The following is a 23673-nucleotide window of genomic DNA, read 5'->3' as shown; positions in this document are numbered from 1 at the left end:
TAATTAAGGTTGCAACTGAGATTATTACGTACGGTGTCTTAAAAGTGTTATTCAGCTTGTGTTGCATAAATATGCTACTCCGCTTGAATCCGAATAAAATTACAGGGAGTGGATGATGTTAATATCACTATTCGAGCCCCGTATATTTACAAGCATTAAGAACAAACATTACCCTCTAATATACGAGTAATCCTCACTTTCAGGTCCATTTCCGGGCCCCGAGTTATGAATGTTTTCTTTCCCACTTCCCTTCACGCCTACCTTCCCGTTCTCTCCGCTCTACCACCTGCCTAGACTTGCTCCCTCTGGATCCATGCCTTTGCGCAGACCCAAATCCACCCGACGGTCCATCGAACGCTGACACCAACTCCGGATCCCCAACACTACATGTGTCACCAGAGTCCTTGCTTCCATCTACATTCTCTTCATAACTGCTAACGCTCTCATCTGGGCGATCACGCGACTGTAAAATAGTTGGCAGCTGGCCAGAAAATTGCCGCAGAACAACAGTTGGCATCACTGACGTACTACTGGTAGAAGTTTCAGGTTGTAGGCTTCCACTACCTCTTGCGCTCCCTTCATTACTGGATCTTCCATTTTCCCTTTCACGATACCTTTCCCTTGGTCGACTGCCAAAGAAGACACCAAATACTACTTTACGACAATGTCATGCATGCAGTAATATGGCAGCAAGAAATTATGCATGACCAGTAAGTTTAAAGAAATTTGAAGTGAGGATTGGCTTGAGCTGAATATGGTCCATGTGACAAACCTCTGTTACCCAGATATTGAAATTACAAGAGCAATCTAGTCTAAAAATACGTCCTGGTGGCATGGCAGTTATCCATAACTGAAACAAAAAATATGAACCAGAATGGACACTCAAACATAGTTTGACAACTCGCAGCTATAAATCCTAATAAAATACTTAAATAGATCTATCAGTTATTTTATAAGTTACTTGAGTAAACCTAATTGATGCTGAAAGTTTTGGTAAGAAATTCACTTTTTGATAAGAACCATCTCATCTGCATGCATAAAATACTTCATAAAGATTCTATAACCACTTGAATCCACAAAGTATCAGAGCCCCCAAGTCTCAAACTACAAAGAAAAAAAATGAAAAGAAAAAAAATATTCACCTGACTTTGCTAGTACAAACAGATTCTCCAACTACCGAAAAGATCATGGTATCAATAAATGAATAAGAAGCTTACCTACTGTGACCAGTGGCAGAAAAATCTCGTCGAGATGTTCGTAATCCCGATTCAGCCAGTTCCAATTCTCGCTGGAGTTCTCTCTACATGAAAATGTACCCTTTTAGGTATAATACCATTCCAAAAGACCAGAGATGAATAAGAAAAACTATCCATCCAAACTCCCTCAAAAGACTTGAAAAACTCTCTTTTTCATACTATAAAGTAAACAATGTAAGTAGAAAATTTAAGGTTAGAATTATAACACAACCAAACCCCCCCCCCCCCCCCCCCCCCACAACCAAAAAAAAAAAACATAAAAAAAGAAAAGAAAAGAAAAGAATATCACCAACTTTTGCTGAAAATTTTTTACGTTCAACTTAGGGCAGGTGGTGACCACATGAGATTGTTTTCTTTCATTTACCACTTCTTTCTGTTGGTATATCCATTTCCATTCTACATCTACTATAACTTCTTTTGAATCACATAACGAGCAATGGAATATAGCCTAGTAAGTTTATCTTACTTCTGGGACAATGTTATTATCAGCAGGAAAAAAAGGGATTAAAAGGAACTCGAAACAGGAAACTATGGATACCAGTCCTTGGGCATGTCCAACCTAAATAGATAAACATTGATAACATAAATTAAAAAGAGTAAATGAAAAACAAGGCTTAGAACAATATAGTTGGATTAATCACAAATAAGAGGACGTGAAAATACAAAATATATTTATTTACTCAGCAGATCAACAGAATTGCTTGCTGGGTCCCTTGTCAGGTATTAAAAGGGTTAAACAGGCCTTACCCAGCCCAACCAGGAAAGCAAAACGGAAAAATGAAAAGTGTATTAACCATAAAAATATTAGAAAGTATCTCAAGAGCATAGTTAGGACCAGGACCAGGTGCTACTAGCTGTATCATGGCATGAAACTGAACATATGAAAAACCAAAACAAAGTTCAAAGAATGTCAATAAATTGAGATACAGGGGGAAGGCTTCTTACTTGTGTTTGCCTCTCCTTCTCCAAATCAAGATTGTGGCGCAGCTCCTTGGTTTTAGCACGCTCAAGTGCAAGCGACCGTTGTCTCTCAATCTCCTTTTCCACTTCTGCTGCCCTCTCCCTGATATGTAAAACCACCAGCTGCTGTTAGATGCGAAACCGCCAACTTTGTAAAACAATAACAGTTAGAAACTCTAGATAATCTGCTGGGAAGACTTGGACCTATCAAGTTCTTGCAGAAGTTCTGCTTCGCATAAAGCTGCCTCTTCCAAGTATTTCTGACGGGCACGTCCCATAATAATTTTCTTTTGCCTCCGGGCTACTATGTCCTCTCGGAGTACAGACTTCTCTCTTATAAGGAAATACAAAATAAATTACATTTAGTCAACAAGATTAATACTTGGATTAACATACATACAATTGGTTCAAGCAATAAGGAGTAAAACATAGATTCCAATGGCACTGTTAGGTTGAAATTTGATATGGAATCAGATTTATTGGTATTGGTAGGGAAACATAAAAAACTCCAGCATATATCTTGTATAATTCCTGTGTACTAGAGCCATGCCTTTTTTTACCATAAATGGGGCTTTCATATAGCACTCTACAATGAATCTCAGAGGTTGCAAAGTAGTAGGAAGTAAAATTAGTACATACAGGGAATGAATGCAATCCTTGATTTGACGAAGGCGTGTAACATCTTTCATAGGAGCTGGAAATAGAAAGTTCCACGGTAGGTAAGAGCAGGAACTTGAAGACTAGACTAACTGACATAGCTAGCACAAACTTTTAAGCAGCCAATGAGATGTAGATGCAAAGGTCAGAAAGGGTTTACAGGCTTGACAAGGAATTTGAGGCACATCTTTGGAATCTTCTTGTAGTGAGTGTTCTTTTTGAAGGATGTCCAATTCCATTTCAGCCTCCTCTAGTTCCTACAATATGTTTAAATTACACAATAACAATGCAGAAGCTTGGACGAAACAGACAGTACCATCAGTCACCAAGGCTTACCAAGACCTCTTCGTCAATTTTTCTGGAGAAGATATCAAAATACGACTGAACAGAAGTTAGATTTGCAAGAACCTGTTACAGATTCATTACTGATAAATTAGTTACCACATGATGAGGATACAATGACATAACTTATAATGGCCGCAAGGCAGCAAGAAATAATCACAAAGTCTAAAAAGTCATATGAGAAAGGATTAGAGTCTATTCATTCAAATGCCTCCTTATTTGCTCCTTCCACCAGAGTACTAGGAGCAAAAATTAGATCTCTCTCTTCCTTTACAAGCATATTTTATAATGAGACCCAGTGCATTATAGTTCCCTCTCTCTCCCTTCCAAAAAGTTCTCCCCAACCCATCTCGTAAGATCCTCCCTCCACAGTCCAGAGTGGGGTGGGAGCTTCAGCTCCTCCTCCCCTCCTTCCCTTCAGTACTTTCCGACCCCATCCGCCGGCTTTTGACTGGTCTTTCCCTTTGTTTTCTGCAAATAGCACGGAGATGGGCCGATCTACTGATTTCCAGCCACCTTCGACCGTCATGTGCAGCACCACAAGTTTCCCCAGCTGCCGATCTCTTGGCTTTTGGAAGAACCACTTCCATTCGAGTAGCGCGTGAGATTCATTCCATGCATGTCAGAGAGTTTTGAGAGGAATTGATGTCTATTACAAATACAGGTCATTTTAAAATTATCTGTAGGGATCCAACATGAAGCATAAAGAAATCCTTCCAAGTTGAGAAAAAGGAAAAGCAAGACTATATAATGACAATGTGGGACTGCCATCCTTGATTCAACTGATCTTATTAAACAACTTTTATTATTGCACACAAACCGGTTGTCCAATAATAGCTTGTTGTAGTTGCTAGTGGTCTAAATATACAGACAATGCAGTATTGGCAATGCAACAAAAACATTATACTATGCAGCAAACACATTAACGAATACACTTGTATTGACGCATAAATATGTTCCACTGCAGATAACGAGTTCATTATAGAATACAAGGATCTCTAGTAATAAATCCATGTTACACAAATATCATGTAGAACATTATGAGTTGATCAATCTACGCTTCATGAATTCTATGAAAATGTATAACATTACAATAAACTACAAAACATTAAAGATCTGTAAGTCCGATAACAAATCAAACTGTTACAAGTGTATGACATGTAAATGCATAGACATATACATATAGGTAACATAGACATTATGCGTGGACCCTACTCCTTTGCAAGCATAGATATGTATCATTAATTTAAGTATGCAGTAGAGCCAGTAATATCAGATGCCTATAAAGAACTTGCAGAAGCCAATAGCAGTACAACAAGAAATTACTCAAGAGTCTTGCAATTACCATTAGCTAGAATCTTGAATTGTCAATAGAACTAAATTGACTTTTAAATTTCAGTGTTCTATCATGATTCAGAGCATGCAATTTGGAATGTATCTTACCTGAAGGATTGATTCTCGGGTACTCCCAAAATCTGGATCAGATTGTCTTGAAGAACTTGAAGAAAGCACTTCATTCAAGACCTTTAAAAGTAAATGCCGTATAGTGAATTACAATGTTAACAAACAATGGACTGAAGGGGAAAGAAATTAAGAGCATACACAGATTTTTCCTAAGCCATTTAGATATATTTATTATACTAGATTGTATATCACAGCTTCGGCTCACCCTATCACTTACCTGTTTAGCTTCATCTCCTTCATTTCTCAATCTACACAAGACTTGGCAAGCCTTTTTCTCCAGATCCCCAAGCTTACTATCTAAAGAAGGATAAGTTGAAAAAGGAAAAACAAGATTCAAAAGCATGCTCTCACACTTCCAGAAATACATTTGGAACACAAGTATATAAAATGACAAATGTCCATACCAGTTTTTGACCACGCCTCAATATTTCTCCACACATTTTGAGGAATCAAAGAAATATCTTCAGCAGGAGAGTACAGACAAGCAGCAGATATGAGTGCTAATGAAAGTTGTAGTAACGAGCCCTCACATGTTGGGTGTGCAAGCTTTCCCAAACCATAAACACTATCAGCTGCAGCAAGAAACGATTGCAACTGGTGACGCTCAGCGAATGGGATATAATCTATGAGAACTGCCAGTGCACAATTCCTTAATGGTAGCGACGTATCAGATGATGCCAGCACTGCCACCCAAGTCCATGTGCTTGAAACAAGATGAGATAGAATAGACTCGGGAACAGAAATAACCAAGCCGGGTGAAACTAAATTTTTGCAAAACATTGAAGACCGAATAGCTGTTCCTTCATTCACGTCAGTGCCAACAAGCTTTCCCAAGTGGTGAAGTGCTACAAAACGTTGCTCAGGTTCAGGATGACCCAACATTGTACAGAACAAGTCAACCAGATGATCCACACTTTCATGAAGAGTATTGATACCTCTTCCAAGTAAAATCGAACACCATTTATCAGTCTGCAAGCGCCATGAAATTTTTGGTGCACTGCAAGAAATGCTTTTAATTGCAGAACAGATAGAAGCAATCACATTATCCAGGGAAAAACAGTCCGGTGCTCCAAGTAGGCAATCAAGGATCACGGAAGCAACTTCCCAGCAGCTGTTTGCTTGGAGTATCATTATGAGTTCAGCAAGTCCTTCTAGAGCAGTCTTCCAATGATCTGAGAACTGGTCAGCCGAATGAAACGGAAAATGACTTTTACTGTCATCCTCTGCAGCATTGTGAACCTGCTGTGCAATCAAAGATAAGCATCTAGAGTACATAAAACACTCTGCCAAAGAAATAGTCAATTTCTTAGCCAGTTGGGGGTGAAGATTCCAGCAGAGCTCGGCAGTAGGGTTCAGCTTGGAAATTAAAGCTTCCAAATCTTTAGAAAATTCTGCTATTTCCTCTGTTGATAAATGATAAACCTTTTCATTCACAATAGCAGCATTAGAGCTTTCATTTCCTAACTTCTCAGAATCCTCATTCAGACATGAGCTATGGCAGACATCACTGAGAAACCATGCATGCGATCCCAAGCTAGTACCAGGGAGTGGACTGCTCATCGCATCAGAAAAGGGGGGCAACTGAAGAGGGATAGCACCAAACATTCTCAAAGTTTGAACTAACACAGCTTTGCAACTTTCAATTACCCTCTGGAATGCAGATAGATAGTCATGGAAAGAAGTTGTTGGCTCAAATGCAGTAAAATCAGCCCAAATAATTAAGGACTGCAAAATTTCCCTTTTGCATTGAATGGACAAATCGCAGAAGACAGAAGCCAAAATAAAAATTGTCAATGCTTGGCTGCACACTTTTTCTGCAGAACTATTTTGATCCTCTTTCTTTTGTCTGATATTGTCTAAAAGCTCATCAAAGCATAATGACTCAAAATTAAGACAAGAATCATCAGGCAGGAATCTTTCCTCATCAGACATTTTATGTAAAGAATATGAAACAATTGGTTTCAACAGACGCAGTACAGAGTCGAGAAATGATACATCGCAGTATCCAGTTCCACAAAGTGATACCAGCACCTGCACTACTCTAGGTATCTCAGGTGCCATCGCTTCCATGTGCTCAGTTATAATGGCTTCAAGTATATAAAGAATTACAGCTTTGGCATTCTTTGCAACATAACCTTTCCATTTACTAGAACCATTTTGAGAAGCAATTTTGTCCCCATGAGAAAACGGCCAGGAACACAACTCAGAAAACCAACACAAGATATCAGGCACCATATTTGAAGAAAATGATCTCAGTTGCAACCCAACTGCCTCCAAAATGATCTCCCCAAAAGCTTCAAATTGTTTTTTCATCGAAGGGAAAAACTTACTGAGATCAGGATAGATGACACGGAAAGATTGGTCCTCATAACGTTCATTAGCAAATCCTTTTCTATCTGAAGAAAATTTTTTGTCTCCTGACTCTTCAATCTTTACATATTCATACTTTCGATTGACAACATTATCTACTAGGGCTAGATCATCTGCAAATATTGACAGTAAGTATGTCAGATGTGACAGATCTGAAGCAAGGAAAAGACGGTCCTTCATGTACTGTTTCGCATTACGAGAGACTGCCATCCAACCAAGAAATCTGACCAGAGGGAATGCAGATCTTGAAAAGGTTGATATTCTCTGCATCCAGGCTGAAGGTGGAACTAAATTTCCATAACGAATACCATTGTTGATATTGATCACAAAGCCTGCCCCTTCATCACCACTGCTTGAAGCGGTTACCAGTCTTTGAAGAAGCATCCACCGTCGTTGTATCCCATGTATTTTCTCAGGCTCCAGTTGTAAATTGCCATCTTTAAACTGACAATAAAGGGATGTTAGCATACCATTTAAGTACTCAGCAGATCCTAACACTATATCGATCACATATTCAGGAGCACAGTACAGCTTAGTGGCTGAATGCAACAAAAACACAAGACTTTGCATCAGAATTTCATGCATAGAATGTTGCTCTCTCCGCAATCGTTGAATCAGAAAGTTGCACAACAGGGCCTGATTTTGCCGAACCAACGTGATAGCATCAGCCAATTGTATATCCAGGGGAGATAGCTGGATAACTTTCTCGTCAAATCCTTCAGTGTAGGAGGAACATTGTCCCTCAACTGACATTCTCTCCTGATACTTCCTGTCTAATTCAGCGGCCTCAATCAGTATTTGAAGAACAATTTTGTCTCTTTTCTTTTCAAGATGAGCTATTTGTTTTAGATTGGTTATACTTTTTTCAGAAACCATTCTCAGCTCCAAAATGTCATGATTTTGGGGAATTCTAGCCTTGCTAATGTTCATCTGGTCCATAAATTTTGGACTGCCTTTAAAAGACAACATAAAATAGGGATTGACATAGCACTCTGCTGCTAGGAGCAAAGCATCTATAGCAGCATCGTGACCCTCATCTGTAATCTCACTCTCAGAGTGTAGATCCAAAGCCAAACGCCGAAACTCAGAAGCTCTTAGCTCACAGTCTCGATAATTTATTAGTTGTAAATAATCTGCTTGTAAGTTAAAGTATTCAGCAGTGAAACCAGCATCTAATGCTAAGTCAGTACGAATCCGGTGAGTAACATTTTCCTCAGTCCCCTGCATTGGATCTGAGATGGCCTCCTCATGGTTAGAAACAGGGCCGTTCTCGTCTTGACCACCAGTAAAATTTGTCAGAGCTATGCTCTGAAGTTCTAGAGGTGCAAAAAATAGACGGGCGTCTTCAGAAACATCAGTCTTCATAGCTGCATCAGAACTATCTGCCCTTCCATCATAGTCATCTTGGCTATTTGATTTTGAAGAAGCTCCTCCTTCGCAAGGGACAGAGGAAAGATGTAAAATACTTGAAGAATCAGGCTCAAGTGGTTTCGACATAGGATACTTGCGAAGATCAATTTCAGGAGGCAACTGCATGTGAGGTTCCAGTATTGAGAGAAGTACGCTGCGTGAAGAATTTTATGTTTATTACCAACCAATCATAAAAGAACAAGAAGGCTGTCTGGTGAAACTGGCATTATAGCAGATGACAATAATGACAGACCTTGAGAGTGATAAATGCACAGCCAAAACAACTAGAGATGGGCATTTTTGAATCCCACTGGTATTCTATAGACATCCATACTGGCTTTGTTTTTAACATGTTCAAAATGAATGCACCATCAATGCTTTTGGTAGCACATCTATTGATAAGATAAAAATCACCAAACACTAGCTTGATCAGTATCATAATCTGGATCCAGATCTTTCAAATCTCTTAAGAGGAACTCAGTGAGGAATCTTTTATTTATTTACTTTATAGTCAATTACCAATCAAGCATAAAAGATCAGTACTGACTAATGATCTTAAAAATATCAACTGAAAGACTGAAATTTATATTGATACTAACACACTCTTTGTAAGGAGCTTGTAAGTGTGGAGATAGAGCTCTCAGGGACTTATTCCCTATAGTGTTCATACTTGCACATGAAAAAGAAGCTTCAGTGGCAGAGCTCATGGAGAGGGTTGGGGATTTATTCTAGTGGAATGTGAGCTTCACTAGGCCCCAAGATTGGGAAGTCAGCCATTTTGAGAATTTCTTCCAGCTTTTACACTCCATGAGACTGAGCACTCAAGGAGCTGATACTTTGTGGTGGACACCTACTAGGAAAGGTATACTTTCAGTTCGCTCTTTCTATAAGGCCCTCACACAACCGCAGAATAATCACTTCCCATGGAGAAGAATTTGGAGAAAGAAGGGCCCCCCTAGGGCGGCATTTTTTGCCTGGACAGCATCTCTGGAGAAGATTCTGACAACAAATAACTTACAGAAACATGGGGTACACAAGGTGGGGAGATTGTGGACCATCTTCTACTACATTGCGAGCTCACTAGAGCATTATGGGTCGATGCATTCAGAAGGGTAGAACTAGCCTGGGTTATGCCTGATACAGTGGTTGAGCTTTTGACATGTTGGGCGAACCTTGGTGGCATCCCACAAATTTCAGCTATGTGGAAGATGTTATATGTCTTCTATGGTGCATTTGAAAGGAACAAAATGATAAGACATTTGAAGACAGGGAGCGTTAATTGGAGGAGTTTAGATTATTATTTGTTAGAACTCTTTTCTTTGGGCCAAAGCTGTAGATTTCAATGGCCTCGATTTGCACGTTTTTTTGTTTCTATTTCTTCCTCCTAAATAGGCGTTATCTCTTGTATACCCCCCTATGTACTTGGGCTATGCCTATTCGATTTACTATAATTTAACCGTTTACTAATCAAAAAACAAAAAAAGGAAGAGGAATCAATGGGGAAGAGCCTGCTGTCCAATCGTTAATGGAGGTTTGGGGGTTTGTAATTTGAGTAGTTTTAATAAGGCATTGTTGGGAAAGTGGTTGTGGAGGTATCAAAGGGAAGAAGATTCGATGTGGAGGGTGGTTATTGATCGGAGGTATGGGAGTGAGTTGGGGGGCTGGTGTTCTAAGGAGAGTAGGGGGACCTATGGTGTAAGTCTTTGGAAATTTATTAGAAAGGGGTGGGATAATTTTGTGAAACAAGTTAAGTTCAAGGTTGGAGATGGTTCGATAATTCGCTTCTTGTTCGATGATTGGTATGGTGAGCATGCTCTTTTTAGAGTTTTCCGGCAGTTTTTAGAGTGGCCATTAATCAGCAGGCTTCTGTTTCAGATTTGTTAATCCGATCTAATGGAGTTGTGCATTGGGATGTTAGTTTTATTAGAGCTGTCCAGAATTGGGAACTTGAAGAGGTTGCAGATTTTTTCAGCTTGTTGTATTCTCTGGATATTGGAGGAAATGAGAGGGATCGAATGTCATGGAAGCATAGTGTGTAAAAAGTTCTGCTATAAGTAGACTGTTCAACATCACTTCTCTTTTCCGTGGAAGAGTATTTGGAGGGCTCATGTGCCATTGAAGGTAGCATTTTTTATTTGGACAGCATCTCTTGGGAAGCTTCAGACAATTGATAATTTGAGAAAGCGTGGCATGATTGTTATGGAGTGGTGCTTCATGTGTAAGAAATATGGTGAATCGGTGGACCGTTTGCTCTTACATTGTGAGGTGGCTAAAGTGTTATGGGATGGTGTGTTCAGTAGAGCAGGGCTGGTTTGGGTAATGCCTAAAACAGTGGTGGATCTACTTGCGTGTTGGAATAGGCTTCATAGTTCTCAAGTGGCAGCTGCGTGGAAGATGACTCCTTCGTGCATTATGTGGTGTAATTGGATGGAAATGAAGGAGCAGTGTTTTAATAACAGGGAGCGTACTGCAGAGAAAATCTGGAAATTTTTTATGTTTACCTTGCTTCAATGGGTTTCAGCTACTTTACTTAATGTAGGGATTGCTCATGAGTTTTTGTTTTCATTTCTCAATCTTAGGATGTAATTAGGTGTATCTTTTGTATACTTCCTGTGTACATGTGCTTCGCCTATTGCATTCGATGAATAAAATTTTATTACTTATAAAAAAAAAAAAAAAAGGGAACCTGTAACATCCATAGGTAATGCCTAAAATAGTGGTGGATCTACTTTCGTGTTGGAATAGGCTTCATAGTTCTCAAGTGGCAGCTGCATGGAAGATGACTCCTTCGTGCATTATGTGGTGTAATTGGATGGAAATGAAGGAGCAGTGTTTTAATAAAAGGGAGAGTACCGCAGAGAAAATCTGGAAATTTTTTATGTTTACCTTGCTTCAATGGGTTTCAGCTATTTTACTTAATGGAGGGATTGTTCATGAGTTTTTGTTTTCATTTCTCAATCTTAGAATGTTATTAGGTGTATCTTTTGTATACTTCCTGTGTACACGTGCTTCACCTATTGCATTCGATGAATAAAATTTTATTACTTATCAAAAAAAAAAAAGGGAACCTGTAACATCCATAATGTTATTTAGCATGTGAGAGTTGAATTACCAACTAAAACAATCCACCATATACGTTCTATATGCCCCTCCCGTCAAACAAATCATCTGGTACAAAAGATATCAGGCCTTCGAAGTAAATAAAAAAGGTTTTCAGATGTCATATGAAAATTTTCATGGCACAGTATATTTCAACCTAAGTACAATAAACATGTATTACCTAGGAGCCACCGAGCCACGCCTCCATTCAGATTCTAAAGAAGGAAGAACAGCTGGTTTTCTTACAGCTGTACGGATAACATTGATGGCAATCACACAAGCATGTTCTTGCTTTTCCAGAAAAGTAGAAGAAATATCTCCAAAAGGTAGTGTGCTCTTCATGGTGGTTATGGCAGGATCAAGAAAAGGCTCAAGCATCTCCACAAGAAAAAGAATTCTGTGCTTAGCTTCCTGATGAGAGTATCGGAAAGATGTAAGCCAAAATATTTTGTTTACAAACAAGCTGAATTTAAAACCTTCTAGAGAAATTCATACGATATGTAGGGGTTGTTTTAAAACCTAAGAATTCTAGCAGCATCGTTCTAGCCATAGCTGATTGCCCTACTAGACACTGATTGGTTATTTTTCGAAACATTTGGTTTAGATGCACTTATCTCTGAGGCACTATAAATCAACACAAAAAAAAAAAAAAAAAATGCCAAAGGTTTGTGGGGTGAGAGGAAAAAACCAAAGCAGGAGTTCATACCTTATACTTCCCAAGTATATCATCCATATGACCGGACAGAGCAAGAAGAAGGTACTTTAAGGCGGCCCGAGCACGAGCTAGGGAATGGCGAGCACTCTAAGACATATATTAAAAGAGCCATAAGACAAAATCTTTCCATGAATGTGAGCCATCCAAGAAAAAGATGGCTGCCAGAAAGTTACAATATAAGCAAACATGCATGGTCTAATAACTGCACATACAGGAACAAGCAAATAGTTCTATTCATGTCTAAAAACAACAGTTGCAACTTAAAATGCTCAAGGGTTATAATGAACTTGTGAGTGAGATACCAATGACTGCTCTTAAGAGCTTTGTTTGGTTGCAGTATTTTTTCCTTGTTGATAAGTACTTCTATTCCAGTTATCCAACATAAAAACATGATAAACTCTTTTTTTCCTATATAGTACCACAAGGAAAAGATATACATATCATATTCGTGTCTATCAACGACACTTCTTGTATACTCCTACTAGATAACTGGCACTATCTAAATGTTTCTAAATTTGCCCTGGGTGAGAGAGCAAGGTGAGAACTCTTACGAATGCGTGCGCACACAGACAACAATTGCATGCATATCCAGTGCTTCTAGGCTTACCATAAAAAATTTAACAAAACCCTACTATACAATTTTCTTAAAAGTAAAACAGAAGGAAGAAAATTATCAGGATTCACATCTTTTATGAAATTTTGAAATTTAAGGATCAATAATTACTTTTTTTGGGTATAGGGGAGGCATATACCACTATAAGTCAAGTTGCAGCTTAAGGTCTTGACAATTTAACAAAACAGCATACCAGCCACACTGTACTCGTACCTCTTTTTGTTTTGGTAGAGTTCTTGATGTTAATTCGTAGGGGAGATTGTATACAACAATACCCTTATTGTTTCAACTTTTCAATATGACTTTTCTTCAAAAAATAAAGAGAAAAATTTCAGCCTACATATATTCTAGAAATTGTCAGCTTATCTTTGGAAATCCCGTTCAACATAACTTATATGATAAGTTACATTAAATTTATTAAAATATTTTATGTTGAATGCTCACATTATCCCTGCACATAAAGCTACCTTGTGAATACGTTCATGTCATGAAAACTTCTAGGAAAGAAAAGCCAAAGGAAATAAAAATAATGGTATGCGTTCAATTTTTTGAAATGTTTGGGCCTATGAAATAATGTAAGATGGTAGCAGAGGTAAAAGGCAGGAGATCCTGTATGATTCATTGAGATTGGATCATTTGATTGCACCAGAGTTTAATGAGCAATGTCCATATCCAAGACGCGACTCCACTCGTTGGCCACAGGATGTTCAGGATCCGTGTGATTGCCAACACTGACACGGGGGTAGTTGTGTGCAAGTCACCCAAGAGATCAAATTAAGTAACATGTTTTTATGATGCATGTGTAAGGTTTTTCTTTATATGAGATGTTTTCAAAAGTAAAAGATATTTGTGATTCTATTTCCTCCATGAGATATCTATTTACCAAACATTTTTTTTTTTGAGTTTGGCTCATTTGACTTTTTCGGATTTAACCACTTAGATGCTAATACGCTACTACAGGAAGGACTAAATGTTTGAGTCTCTATGTATAAGATGTCTTTGAACAAGTCCGTAATTTACAGTAAAAGCTTGGTGTTTAGCATGCTACTTTCCATATTGAAGATTTGAGTTTAATTTTCGGTTTTAATTTTTATTGGTTGCAGTGACATCGCACCCTATCAAATTTTGTTGAATAAAGGTTGTCAAGACTCAGTTTACAGATTTTTTTAATCAATGCATTAACATATGAAAGATATGTAGCAATCCATTCTTAACGAGGAAGGGATATTACAAGTACAAAGTATATGATTCACACAACCGATAACCACACCTGGATTATACCCAAGAGATCCTCTAGAAGTTCCACAGCCAGATCAATCTGTATCAAAATCACTCTCAAATCTGAGATAAATAAAAATAAACTAAAGTACAAATAAAAGACTAAAGCATCTGTATAGTGCCAATTGTACAGCATAAACTGAACCCAACAAAAACTGCCCAAGGCAAACCTTTGCAATCACTTGAGCCATCCAAGGTGCAAATGCACTGGCACACAGATCAATCAGAACGCATGCAGCCTTTGCCTGTAGAAGATGAGGTTAAAGCAGTCAGTTTCCAAGTGAGGAAAATACAAAGGAAGCTCAGAGCCTTAGTTCAAACATGACATTTACAAAGCAAACGAATTATCAGCATAGATCGGTGAAGGAATACAAAGTCGACACTATAATGAATCATAGTGTAGCAGTTATAAAGAGGATCATTTATTCACCGTTTATTGACTAGAAACAAACAAATTAAAGTGAAACTAGCACATTGAATCATCCACTATTCTGATATTAAAGATTAGGTAGATTTGAAAGTGGAACAGTTGGTGGATCTTTTTTTTTTTCATTTTATATTTCTTGAGCTATGTAAGATTCCATCAATATTACTGTTTCAATTCTTTTTCCCAGTGACGGTCTATCAGATACAGATTAAGATAAGATGTACAAATAAAAAATGTAAAAGAAGACCATGAAATGCTGCTGGGTTGATTAAAATGAACCAAGGGACGAACATGTGATGGTGAAAATGATGATAAATAGCCAGCACAGGCATGAAGAAGTGGACGGTATAATGATGATGCCGATGTCGACACAATCTGCAATTTATAAACGATGTATGAGTGGGGTATGAATCAAAAGAGAAAGAATATTGCATAAAAATTACATCAAAAGAAGAGGTGAAACAAACCCCTTAACATCAAGCATGACCTGAGATAGGGCTTGTTGCACAATAGGTTGCTTCCATTGCGAAAAACTTTCATCAACAACATCAAAAGGACTGTTCACAGTAGGGCGAAGTGCTAGGGATTGCCAAAAATGGTGCTTATCAAAAATATTTTCAAGATGCATGTGAAAATAATTAACACGATATTCATAAGACTATGGAATAAGCTTTCAGGTACTAGGACAATTATAAAAGCTTCTGTTAAACCTGGTAGCAATGCTTGTACAAGTGGTAATGCAAACCAGAAGTCAGAAGTTCCCTCTGCCAATTTGCTGCACAGTAGAGGCTGCAAAAGACAAAATGTTATATTGTAAAGTCATGGATCAAATGCCAGCAAACAAACAGAAATCACAAAATCTTGACTGGTGCTTGAGTAGTTTTAGGTCCCTATTACAGTAATCAACCTGTGACGCACAAGCATAAAGAACATGTAAAATCCCCTCTTCCACTTCCCCTAAATCTAAGATGTTAAGATAGCTGGAGTCCCAAGGATCAACAGGAATACGGAATTCTTCTCCAAACAAATCTGAGTAATCTACTACAGGAAATGAATTAGATAATTCAGGTTTTGATGTCTCGTCCTCATTAGGGGTTGCTGCATTAGGAGAGGTTGATGCTTCTTGCACTGTAACAGGCTCTATGAACTTCTGAAGGATTCTGGAAGCCTGAAATAAGGGGCATATGTATAGCCAGATTAGAATCTCAAGGTTGACAACTGCCCACCAAGCTATACAAGGCAGAGACAGAAGAATTACCATTCTGCAAACAGTTCCCAGATCAAAATCTTTATATGCCCTTCTCAACAGCACGAAAATCGAATCAGGACGAAATGCAATGGAACTGGATGTGGAAAAGACAAAAGGTGACATGCGTGACCTCTGAGGCTGCAGGCAAAAAGAGCAAATTTTAATAGAAAAAGGGCCCAAAAACAACAAATTGAATTTTTGTTTTGATAAGTCCAAGAACAAGAAAGTAATACCAAATTGCAAAAACTAAACATAAACTTAAGGCAACACAAAGTGGCAAAAGTTTCAGACATATAACTAACCCTGTTAAGCGGATGGTCAAACCAAAGCTAATGGAATTTATCATGGAGAGCCACCAATGGTTGTTTAACAAAGAAGAATTTTTATATTTATTTATTGAAACAACCTAGTTTTCCTCCTTATCTTTATAAAAGCTTCTTTTTTATATAAATAAAAGAAGCAAAAAATAAGAACGAGATAAAGGAAACAAAAACTACCTCAAAGTTAGAAGAAACAGTTAAGGCCGATGATAGCTGACTATTCTTAGAGCCTTCAGAGTCTGCAATATTGCTGAGAGACTTTCCTGTTGCTCTACAATTCAAAATTGGCCCAAAAATAGTTTGTGAGTATGTCTAAGTAGGCATAATACAAAAATATTACAAATTAAAAATTGCAAACCATAGAATATAATCAGTACAAAAACCCCAAAACACTAATTGGGAATTCATTGTTAAGGTCAAGTGATTGAGAGAAAAGCCATGTTAAGGCTATGAAGAAAATCACTCAAAGTATCTAGCTATACAGCAGTTCAACAAGAAGGGCAGTGCAATGACAGGTCATTCCAACCATAACACGTCCATCAACTACAAAGACACTAGGAACCAAATCTTTTAGAATACTTCATCAATGCATGTTTTGGATGGAGAGACAAGAAAGGGAAACAACATTCAAATGGATTTGAGAATGGCAGCTATCACTCACCCATTATAATGGTAGTTGGATGACCCAACAATTTAATCCATAGAATTCATAAATATTTTATGCACATTTATAAGCATTACTCGGTGTCTTGCAAGCATCTTCCACTATGAAATTTAAGTGGGATATCTTTTGATAACATGGAACCTCAACGAGGCAGTCCCTTCAGACCCATCCTAAGGAAGTAAACTCCAGATACACAAGTCCAACCACCATAATAGTATATTTTTTTATCTATGCCGCTGTAACACCAGAACCCTAAAGTTTATGGGTTAGGGCTGAGATTTGAAATTTAGATCCATGAGAGATTGCTTCTTGATTAATTATCAGGTGTCTGAATTTATTATGTGATGTAGAGACTGTCGGGGTCAATAAAAGATAAGCTTAGAAGGAAAAAACTTATCTAAGGACAACTCCTAAATAAACTAGGACTCTTAGTTTTACTAGGGAAAGCCACAATGCCAACACTAAGCAATGACTCCAGCATATTTGTCATCTATCCTAGACTGCACACAAGTAAAACCCTACGAGATCCCTAGCAATATGCTGTACAACCCAGATTACTTTCTTTTTGATAAGTAAGATAAATAGGCATAGCCCATGTACACAGGACATATACAAGAGATACCTAGCTAGGATTTAACTACTTGTCAAAAGCATTAAAAAAGATACATCTCTAAGTCTAAGATTTTCCAGAGGAAAAGTAGTTAAAACACCTAATGCAAGCAGTTAAAATACCTAATGCAATCCCAAACAGCAAGGGAGATGCAAAGGAAATGTAATTCAAGAAGATCAACTCCTACATTTGAATGACAGAATGTTTTCTTTTTCTTTTATTGGCACCGGGTGTCCAAGAACAACGTATCGACTAATCCAGGGGGTGCACAGGCCTCGGCAAAGAGTTTCCCGCAAGAGCACCTAGGGTAATTCAAGGGGAAAATCCTCCAGACCAATGGCCCCTAGAGATTATTTGCACCCAAGGGGATATGAACCTTAGACCCATAGGGAGTATAACCCCAAGCCCAAGGCCTTTACCACTTGCAGAAATAATAAATGTGGAAAATTTACCTCTCCTTTTCTAAATGTATCGTTGGATTGTAAAGGAAGAGGCACAATTATAATGCCATACATAACCATGATCTTGTACTCATGAAATTACCAACAGAATCCAAAGGAAACCAAAAGCACAGACAATTTGGAGTATTGGATATGGGAAGAGCATGCTTGAATTATATCTGCCTGCATATACTAACCGTTCATTCACAATGTGGAGTATTGGATAAAATGGACCAGAAAGCATGGCAAGAAAACGTAAATTAGGCTCAGCAGAATCAGAAAAGCTTGTAAGGTCTGCCTGCAAAGATGTAAGACATAAGACTCATCAATATGATAGCAACAAGGAAAGAACATGGAATGAAAAAAATATATATATAAAGCTCCATACATTTGGTGAGAAAAGTTTTCCATGTTTTCCAATGATTGGTACTACTGAAATATTAATTAATTAAAAATATTTTCCTTGTCAACTGAAACACGGACCCAAAATAGCAGAAAAATTAATTGCACTGTATTAAAAAGTGACTTAAGCTTCAACAACACTTTAAGTCATTTCTTGAAAACACAGCCCTCAGCCTCCTCTCTTATTTATTTATTCTTTTTTATACTTAAAACTGTTCTCTCTTTTTCGCTCTGATTTATTTATTCTTTTTTATCCTCACTCCTTGCGGCCATTGCCTGCCCTGCTCACTCCAAAGTTCCTTTCTCTACCCTCCCCATCCTCAGTCCTCTGCATGGACACCACCACATCTCTCATCCCCTCTTTCCTTGCTCTTTGTACCTTGCTACTGTTGGCAATCTCCAACCCAACATCCCCAACTCCTTAGGGAAAAAAAAAATTAGCTCATTGGCTTCAGTGTTACTGGTTTCTGCGGGCATTGACATTGAGCTTTTTATGAAACAAACAGTGAAAAATCATTTTCAGGGTTTTATGCAAACAGAAAATGGAATATTGTATGTTGAAGAAAATGACGCCTTAGGGAAAATAATATAAGATCATGAACTAATCTGCAATAAACATATACCTCAAGTTGTGGAAGGAACACAAGCAACCGATCTGTCAGATCTTTAAGCAACTACAAACTAACGACCATTAGTTGGCAAATAAATGATATAATGTATGCACTAGAGTGCACATCAGAACATAATAGAAGGCATTAATGACTAGTCCACCTGAAGATGCATATCATGAGCATCTTGTTTGTGTGATATGATTTGAGGTAACAAATAATTAACAACTGGTTGAAATTCAGGATCAAGACCAGTAACCGAAACACCAATCAGCTGCAAGGCCAGAATGATGGAAACAAATTTAGTGCCATAAGCTGAGACCAAACATCAAAAGAAGTGTTGCAAGAGTTTATAAGTATGAGACAAGATAAACATTTTATCTTTCAAGCACTAAAATTATTATCAAAGCGCAAAATGTGGTATCCAAGTACACAGGACTTGTACAAAGTGATGCAGAACACATCACTATTAGAGGCATGGAGGAGCTTATGGGTAGCAGGGAGAGTTTTCAAAGGATGAAAATCACACAAGGCAAAGGAAAAAGACCTAACAGAGAAATTTGTCAAATTCTTGACATGGGTTCAGTTGAGCCAACCTTCACAAAGAATTTGCCCAACCCTTGCTCAAGGGGCGGCTGAGCAAGACTGCTATTTTAGGTGCACTCAAGCAAGATTTGTGAGTAAGTTCACAAGACACACAGTGAACACCTTGAACGAGCGAACTTACCAGGATCATCTTCATTTCAACAGAACTTCAATTTGAATTAGGAATTTTAGTCATAACTAGATTGTAATAGTTATTTAACATTTAGGGTTTTGCACAACTAGACTCATTGCTATTCTAATTTTTTCAATTTTAAAAGCTCAAAAGAGAGTTTTCTTCATTCCTTGAGATTTTAGAGTGGCTTTGTTTAAAATTACAGAAGAGTTGTGCAATCTTGGATTCAGTTTTCTACAATGTCAGCAATGAAATCTTTACTAGGCTTGGTATCGCATGGGTAATGCCTAGGAAGGTAGGAGATTTATTGTCATGTTGGAGAGGTATTCGGGGCAATCGTCAAATCGCAGCTGTTTAGAAGATGGTGCCTCTATGTTTAATGTGGTGCACTTGGAACCAAAGGAATGGTCACTGTTTTGATAAATGGGAACATTCAATGGGAGGGTTCAAGGACTTTTTCTTTCATGCATTGTTACTTTGGACTTCAGATATTGTATTGAATGGGACTAGTTTTAATTACTTTAGGCTGTTTTTCACAGCACTTAGCTTGTAATTAGGTTCATCTCTTATATACTTCCTGTGTACCTGGGCCTTGCCTAATTATGTGGATTAATAAAATTCTTCTTATTATCAAAAAAAAAAAAAAAAAAACGAGCCACTTAGATGGAGCTAGCATTCTAATAAGGGAAGTCACCAAATGTCTCCAAATGCTACACCAAAGAAGCATTCTTAGCAGGAGTAATATTAATCTAACCACCCAAACCAACCACATCTACCCATCCTCCAAAAGTACAAGTCAAGGTTACAATTGGAGCTCCTCGAAATCTATAAAGGCCAAGAATTTTTTCTTCCCAAGCAATGTGGGATCCCACTCATCACCCTTCTATATTTAATCTGGAGTATTACAATTATACACATCTGAGAAAGATTCCTTGAGATCCCTAGCACCATACCACACATCATGCTAAAATCTAATCCGAGCATAACCTCCCACTTCAAATATGACACAATTAAAAAATTATCCTAACCCTTTCTTACGGCCTTCCATACTCCTACCCCCAAAAGGTCCTTGTACCTTCTTAGAACACCACCCACCCACCCACGCATCCATATTTTGATTCTACAACTACCTCTACAATGCTTATCTTTCATTATAATAATGTGAAGCCACTTCCCAAATAGCACATTGAACAATAGCAGGTTCTGAACTCCTAAACCACCCTCCATGATCGAGAACATACTTTGGCCTAGTTTACCAAGTGAATAGGAATCGCAAGTGAAAAGTCTTAATGCATGATGGTGACTGCATGAACAGGAATTATTGACTGATACGCTGAAACAGAATCAACATAAAGCATAATGTCACTGCATTATAGACAAGAAAGGACAAGCAATACTCCTACATTACCTGAATAAAGAAAATAGCTATGGGATTTCCCCGCAAACACGATATTCGCACATAGCGACATGGGGTGTAGTTCATGGGGTACACCATGTCACGTCGAGGTGCTTCACAGCGCGGGCGAACTTTAACAAATGTCTCTGGCTGGAAAGAAAAAGTGGATCACCAGATCAAACAACCTCAATGTTAGACAGTCAGGCTCTTCCATTCACAGACAATTTTTACTCAGGTACATTCAAATGAGTGATTGTTCTATTCACAGACAATTTATACTCAGGTACTTTCAAATGAGTGATTGAACATGAAATGATAGTTTTCGTATCACATATATCACAAAGTAATCTCATATATTTTTCCTTTTGCTTTCAATGTGAAGGATAAATACCACATCACGAGTAAGCCTCATGATGTGTGAAATAAATACCACATATAAAAATTGGATCAAGCGCAAGTTCAAACCTTCACGATTTTGTGAGGAAAAAAATATAACCTCAGACCAATCTGACAAAACATCGACTAACTGAAATTTGAAGCACCTAACCTTGTAACGCAAGCCAACTGCAATTTCCCATTCAAGCACAGACTTGTTATAAATCCGTACATGTGATAGCAGGCAAGGTTCCTGCAAAGAAGTAGAAGATTAAAAATCTTAACAAATGTTAATGAATATATTAACAACTACACAAATATTACTGAAATTTAATCACGAAACTAAAGCAAATACCGGAACTTAATCCGGTGCATAAAATTCAAGTACAGAAATTACAAACCCGTAAAAGCCAGAAATGAATATATATATATATATTATATGGAGAGAGAGAGAGAGAGAGAGAGAGAGAGAGAGAGAGAGAGAGAGAGAGTTGGGAAGGAAAGGTACGTCGAGTTCTAGTAAAATCCACTCTTTGGTGTTGGTGCCGCTGGACCAGTGGGTGCGGAGGTCGGAATCGAGGACGTGAGTGGCCTTCTGAGACGGGGACTCCCGCGATGTGGATTTCACCTTGTATGGCAAAGGTTTCACCCGGGGCTCGAACTCCATTTCCATGCCTCTCGCTCTCTCTCGTTCTACCTCTCTGTGTCTGACTCTCTATCAACGCTGTATCATGTATGTTTGATTAAAGGGCTCTTCTTCCTAATGACTGACTAAAGAGCTTCGGAGCAGAAAACCCCTTCGATTCTCGACGATTGTCGAAAGAACAATCAAACTGGGTTTAGAAAAATAAAAAAATAAACATAAAAATAAAGAAAAGCTAGAAAAAATAAATAAAAAATAAGAGAGAATCTCTCACTGTCACCGCAAACAGTGGGCAATTTTGTTTTTCGAGACTATGTGGATTAAAATTAAAATTAAAAGTTAAATAAAATTATTAATATTAAATTTATATTAAAATTTGAAATAGTTAAATTTTTTATTTTATTTTATTTTATATAAAATTTAAAAAAATTATAAGAATAAAATAAAATGAAATGAAATAAGATATTTTATAAAAGTGAATAAGGCCTTATCGTATCTCCTATTGCCTAATCTAAAAAGAGGGCATCCCAATTTAATTTGTTGATTTTTTAATAAATTAAACTGATTCATCGGAAATATGATAAACAATTTTGTGTCATAGTATTTTATAGAAATTATAAATATATATAAATTCTATATGTAATTTCCAAGTTTGGAGATTGTATGTACAGACTCTTTATTAAATGAGAAAAATCATTATTTTAATAGATATATTTTTGTAATTTTCAAAATTTTAAATCTAAAATTACCTAAACTTACATTGCAGTCCTTATCTCTAAATGAAGACTATACGTAACATTGCTTATATATATATATATATATAAATTCACACTAGTTGTGGGGCAATGTACAAGGCAAGATTGCCCTGTTGAGAAAAATAAGTTCTTGTAAAATATAAATGTGCTCTGCATAATCAAAAAAACATTACAACGATAAGCTAAAGAAGGATAATAATGTCATTCCAGTCAAAAACTATTAAGCCAAATAGTAATAAGTTTAAACAAACCATAGGTTGAAGCAAGTTTGGAAAATAAAGCGTTTGTTGGAAATTCAAATTACATTTCCTGCTTAGACACCAATATATGATGGAATTTTTTTATTCATCATTCAAATGGTGGTTACAAAGTTTTGGTTGTTATCGACTTGGTCGTCTCTCTACTGAGGTGAGGTGAAGTCTTTGCTATGCAAAAGGACATCTCTTGGACGAGGTCCAAAGAGAGTTTCAAGCATGGAGGAAGAACTACACAAGTTATGGAAAAGTTTCACGTTAACAAATCAAGAATTTGGCTCTGTGAGGGTGGATAAGGATGTGACAAAACTTCTTGTTGCAAAAGGAAAAAGATGTCTCCTTATGATGATTAATGCTCATAGGATGGTAAATAGAGAGGCTTTCAGAACAACCATATCAAAAGTCTGGAGACTCAAGGGATGGATTCAGTTTAAGGAAGAGGAGGACAATAGGGTGTTGGTGGAGTTTCAGTATAAACGTGACAAAACAAAGGTCCTGAATGGGAGGCTATGGTCTTTTGATAGGAGCATGGTGTGTCTTCAGGAGATCAATGGGCACATTCTGCTAAATGAGATAGTATTTACCAAGGAATCCTTCTGGGTGCAGGCTCATGATAGGCTAATGGCATGCATGACAAAGGAAGTGGGA

General features: G+C 37.6%; 1 protein-coding gene across 3 annotated transcripts; it reads right to left on the bottom strand.

The window, feature by feature from the left end:
- On the bottom strand, positions 1-22227 carry LOC122300101. Of its 3 annotated transcripts, XM_043110505.1 has the most exons (26): positions 21882-22227; positions 21546-21626; positions 21011-21148; positions 19048-19158; positions 18900-18950; positions 18072-18172; positions 16338-16431; positions 15850-15978; positions 15499-15759; positions 15302-15380; positions 15079-15170; positions 14883-14966; positions 14335-14409; positions 14157-14204; positions 12265-12360; positions 11740-11969; positions 5084-8613; positions 4897-4976; positions 4659-4739; positions 3210-3281; positions 3034-3130; positions 2856-2910; positions 2421-2549; positions 2202-2319; positions 1218-1300; positions 1-629 (listed from the first exon to the last, which is right to left on the bottom strand). In XM_043110505.1, exons 1-26 carry the CDS (start codon positions 22044-22046, stop codon positions 224-226), a joined length of 6486 nt encoding a protein of 2161 aa, XP_042966439.1. In that variant the 5' UTR covers positions 22047-22227; the 3' UTR covers positions 1-223. The 3 variants fall into 3 exon arrangements, with proteins under 3 accessions (XP_042966439.1, XP_042966440.1, XP_042966441.1); XM_043110506.1 differs by lacking the exons at positions 21011-21148; positions 21546-21626; positions 21882-22227 and having other exon boundaries at positions 18900-18957; positions 19048-19144; XM_043110507.1 differs by lacking the exons at positions 15850-15978; positions 16338-16431; positions 18072-18172; ... (3 more) ...; positions 21546-21626; positions 21882-22227 and having other exon boundaries at positions 15510-15668.
- Positions 22228-23673: the final 1446 nt, after the last annotated feature.

The sequence above is a fragment of the Carya illinoinensis genome, chromosome 2, assembly GCF_018687715.1.
Source record: "Carya illinoinensis cultivar Pawnee chromosome 2, C.illinoinensisPawnee_v1, whole genome shotgun sequence".
Taxonomy (NCBI): Eukaryota; Viridiplantae; Streptophyta; class Magnoliopsida; order Fagales; family Juglandaceae; genus Carya; species Carya illinoinensis.
This window is presented reverse-complemented; position numbering and strand designations above follow the sequence as displayed.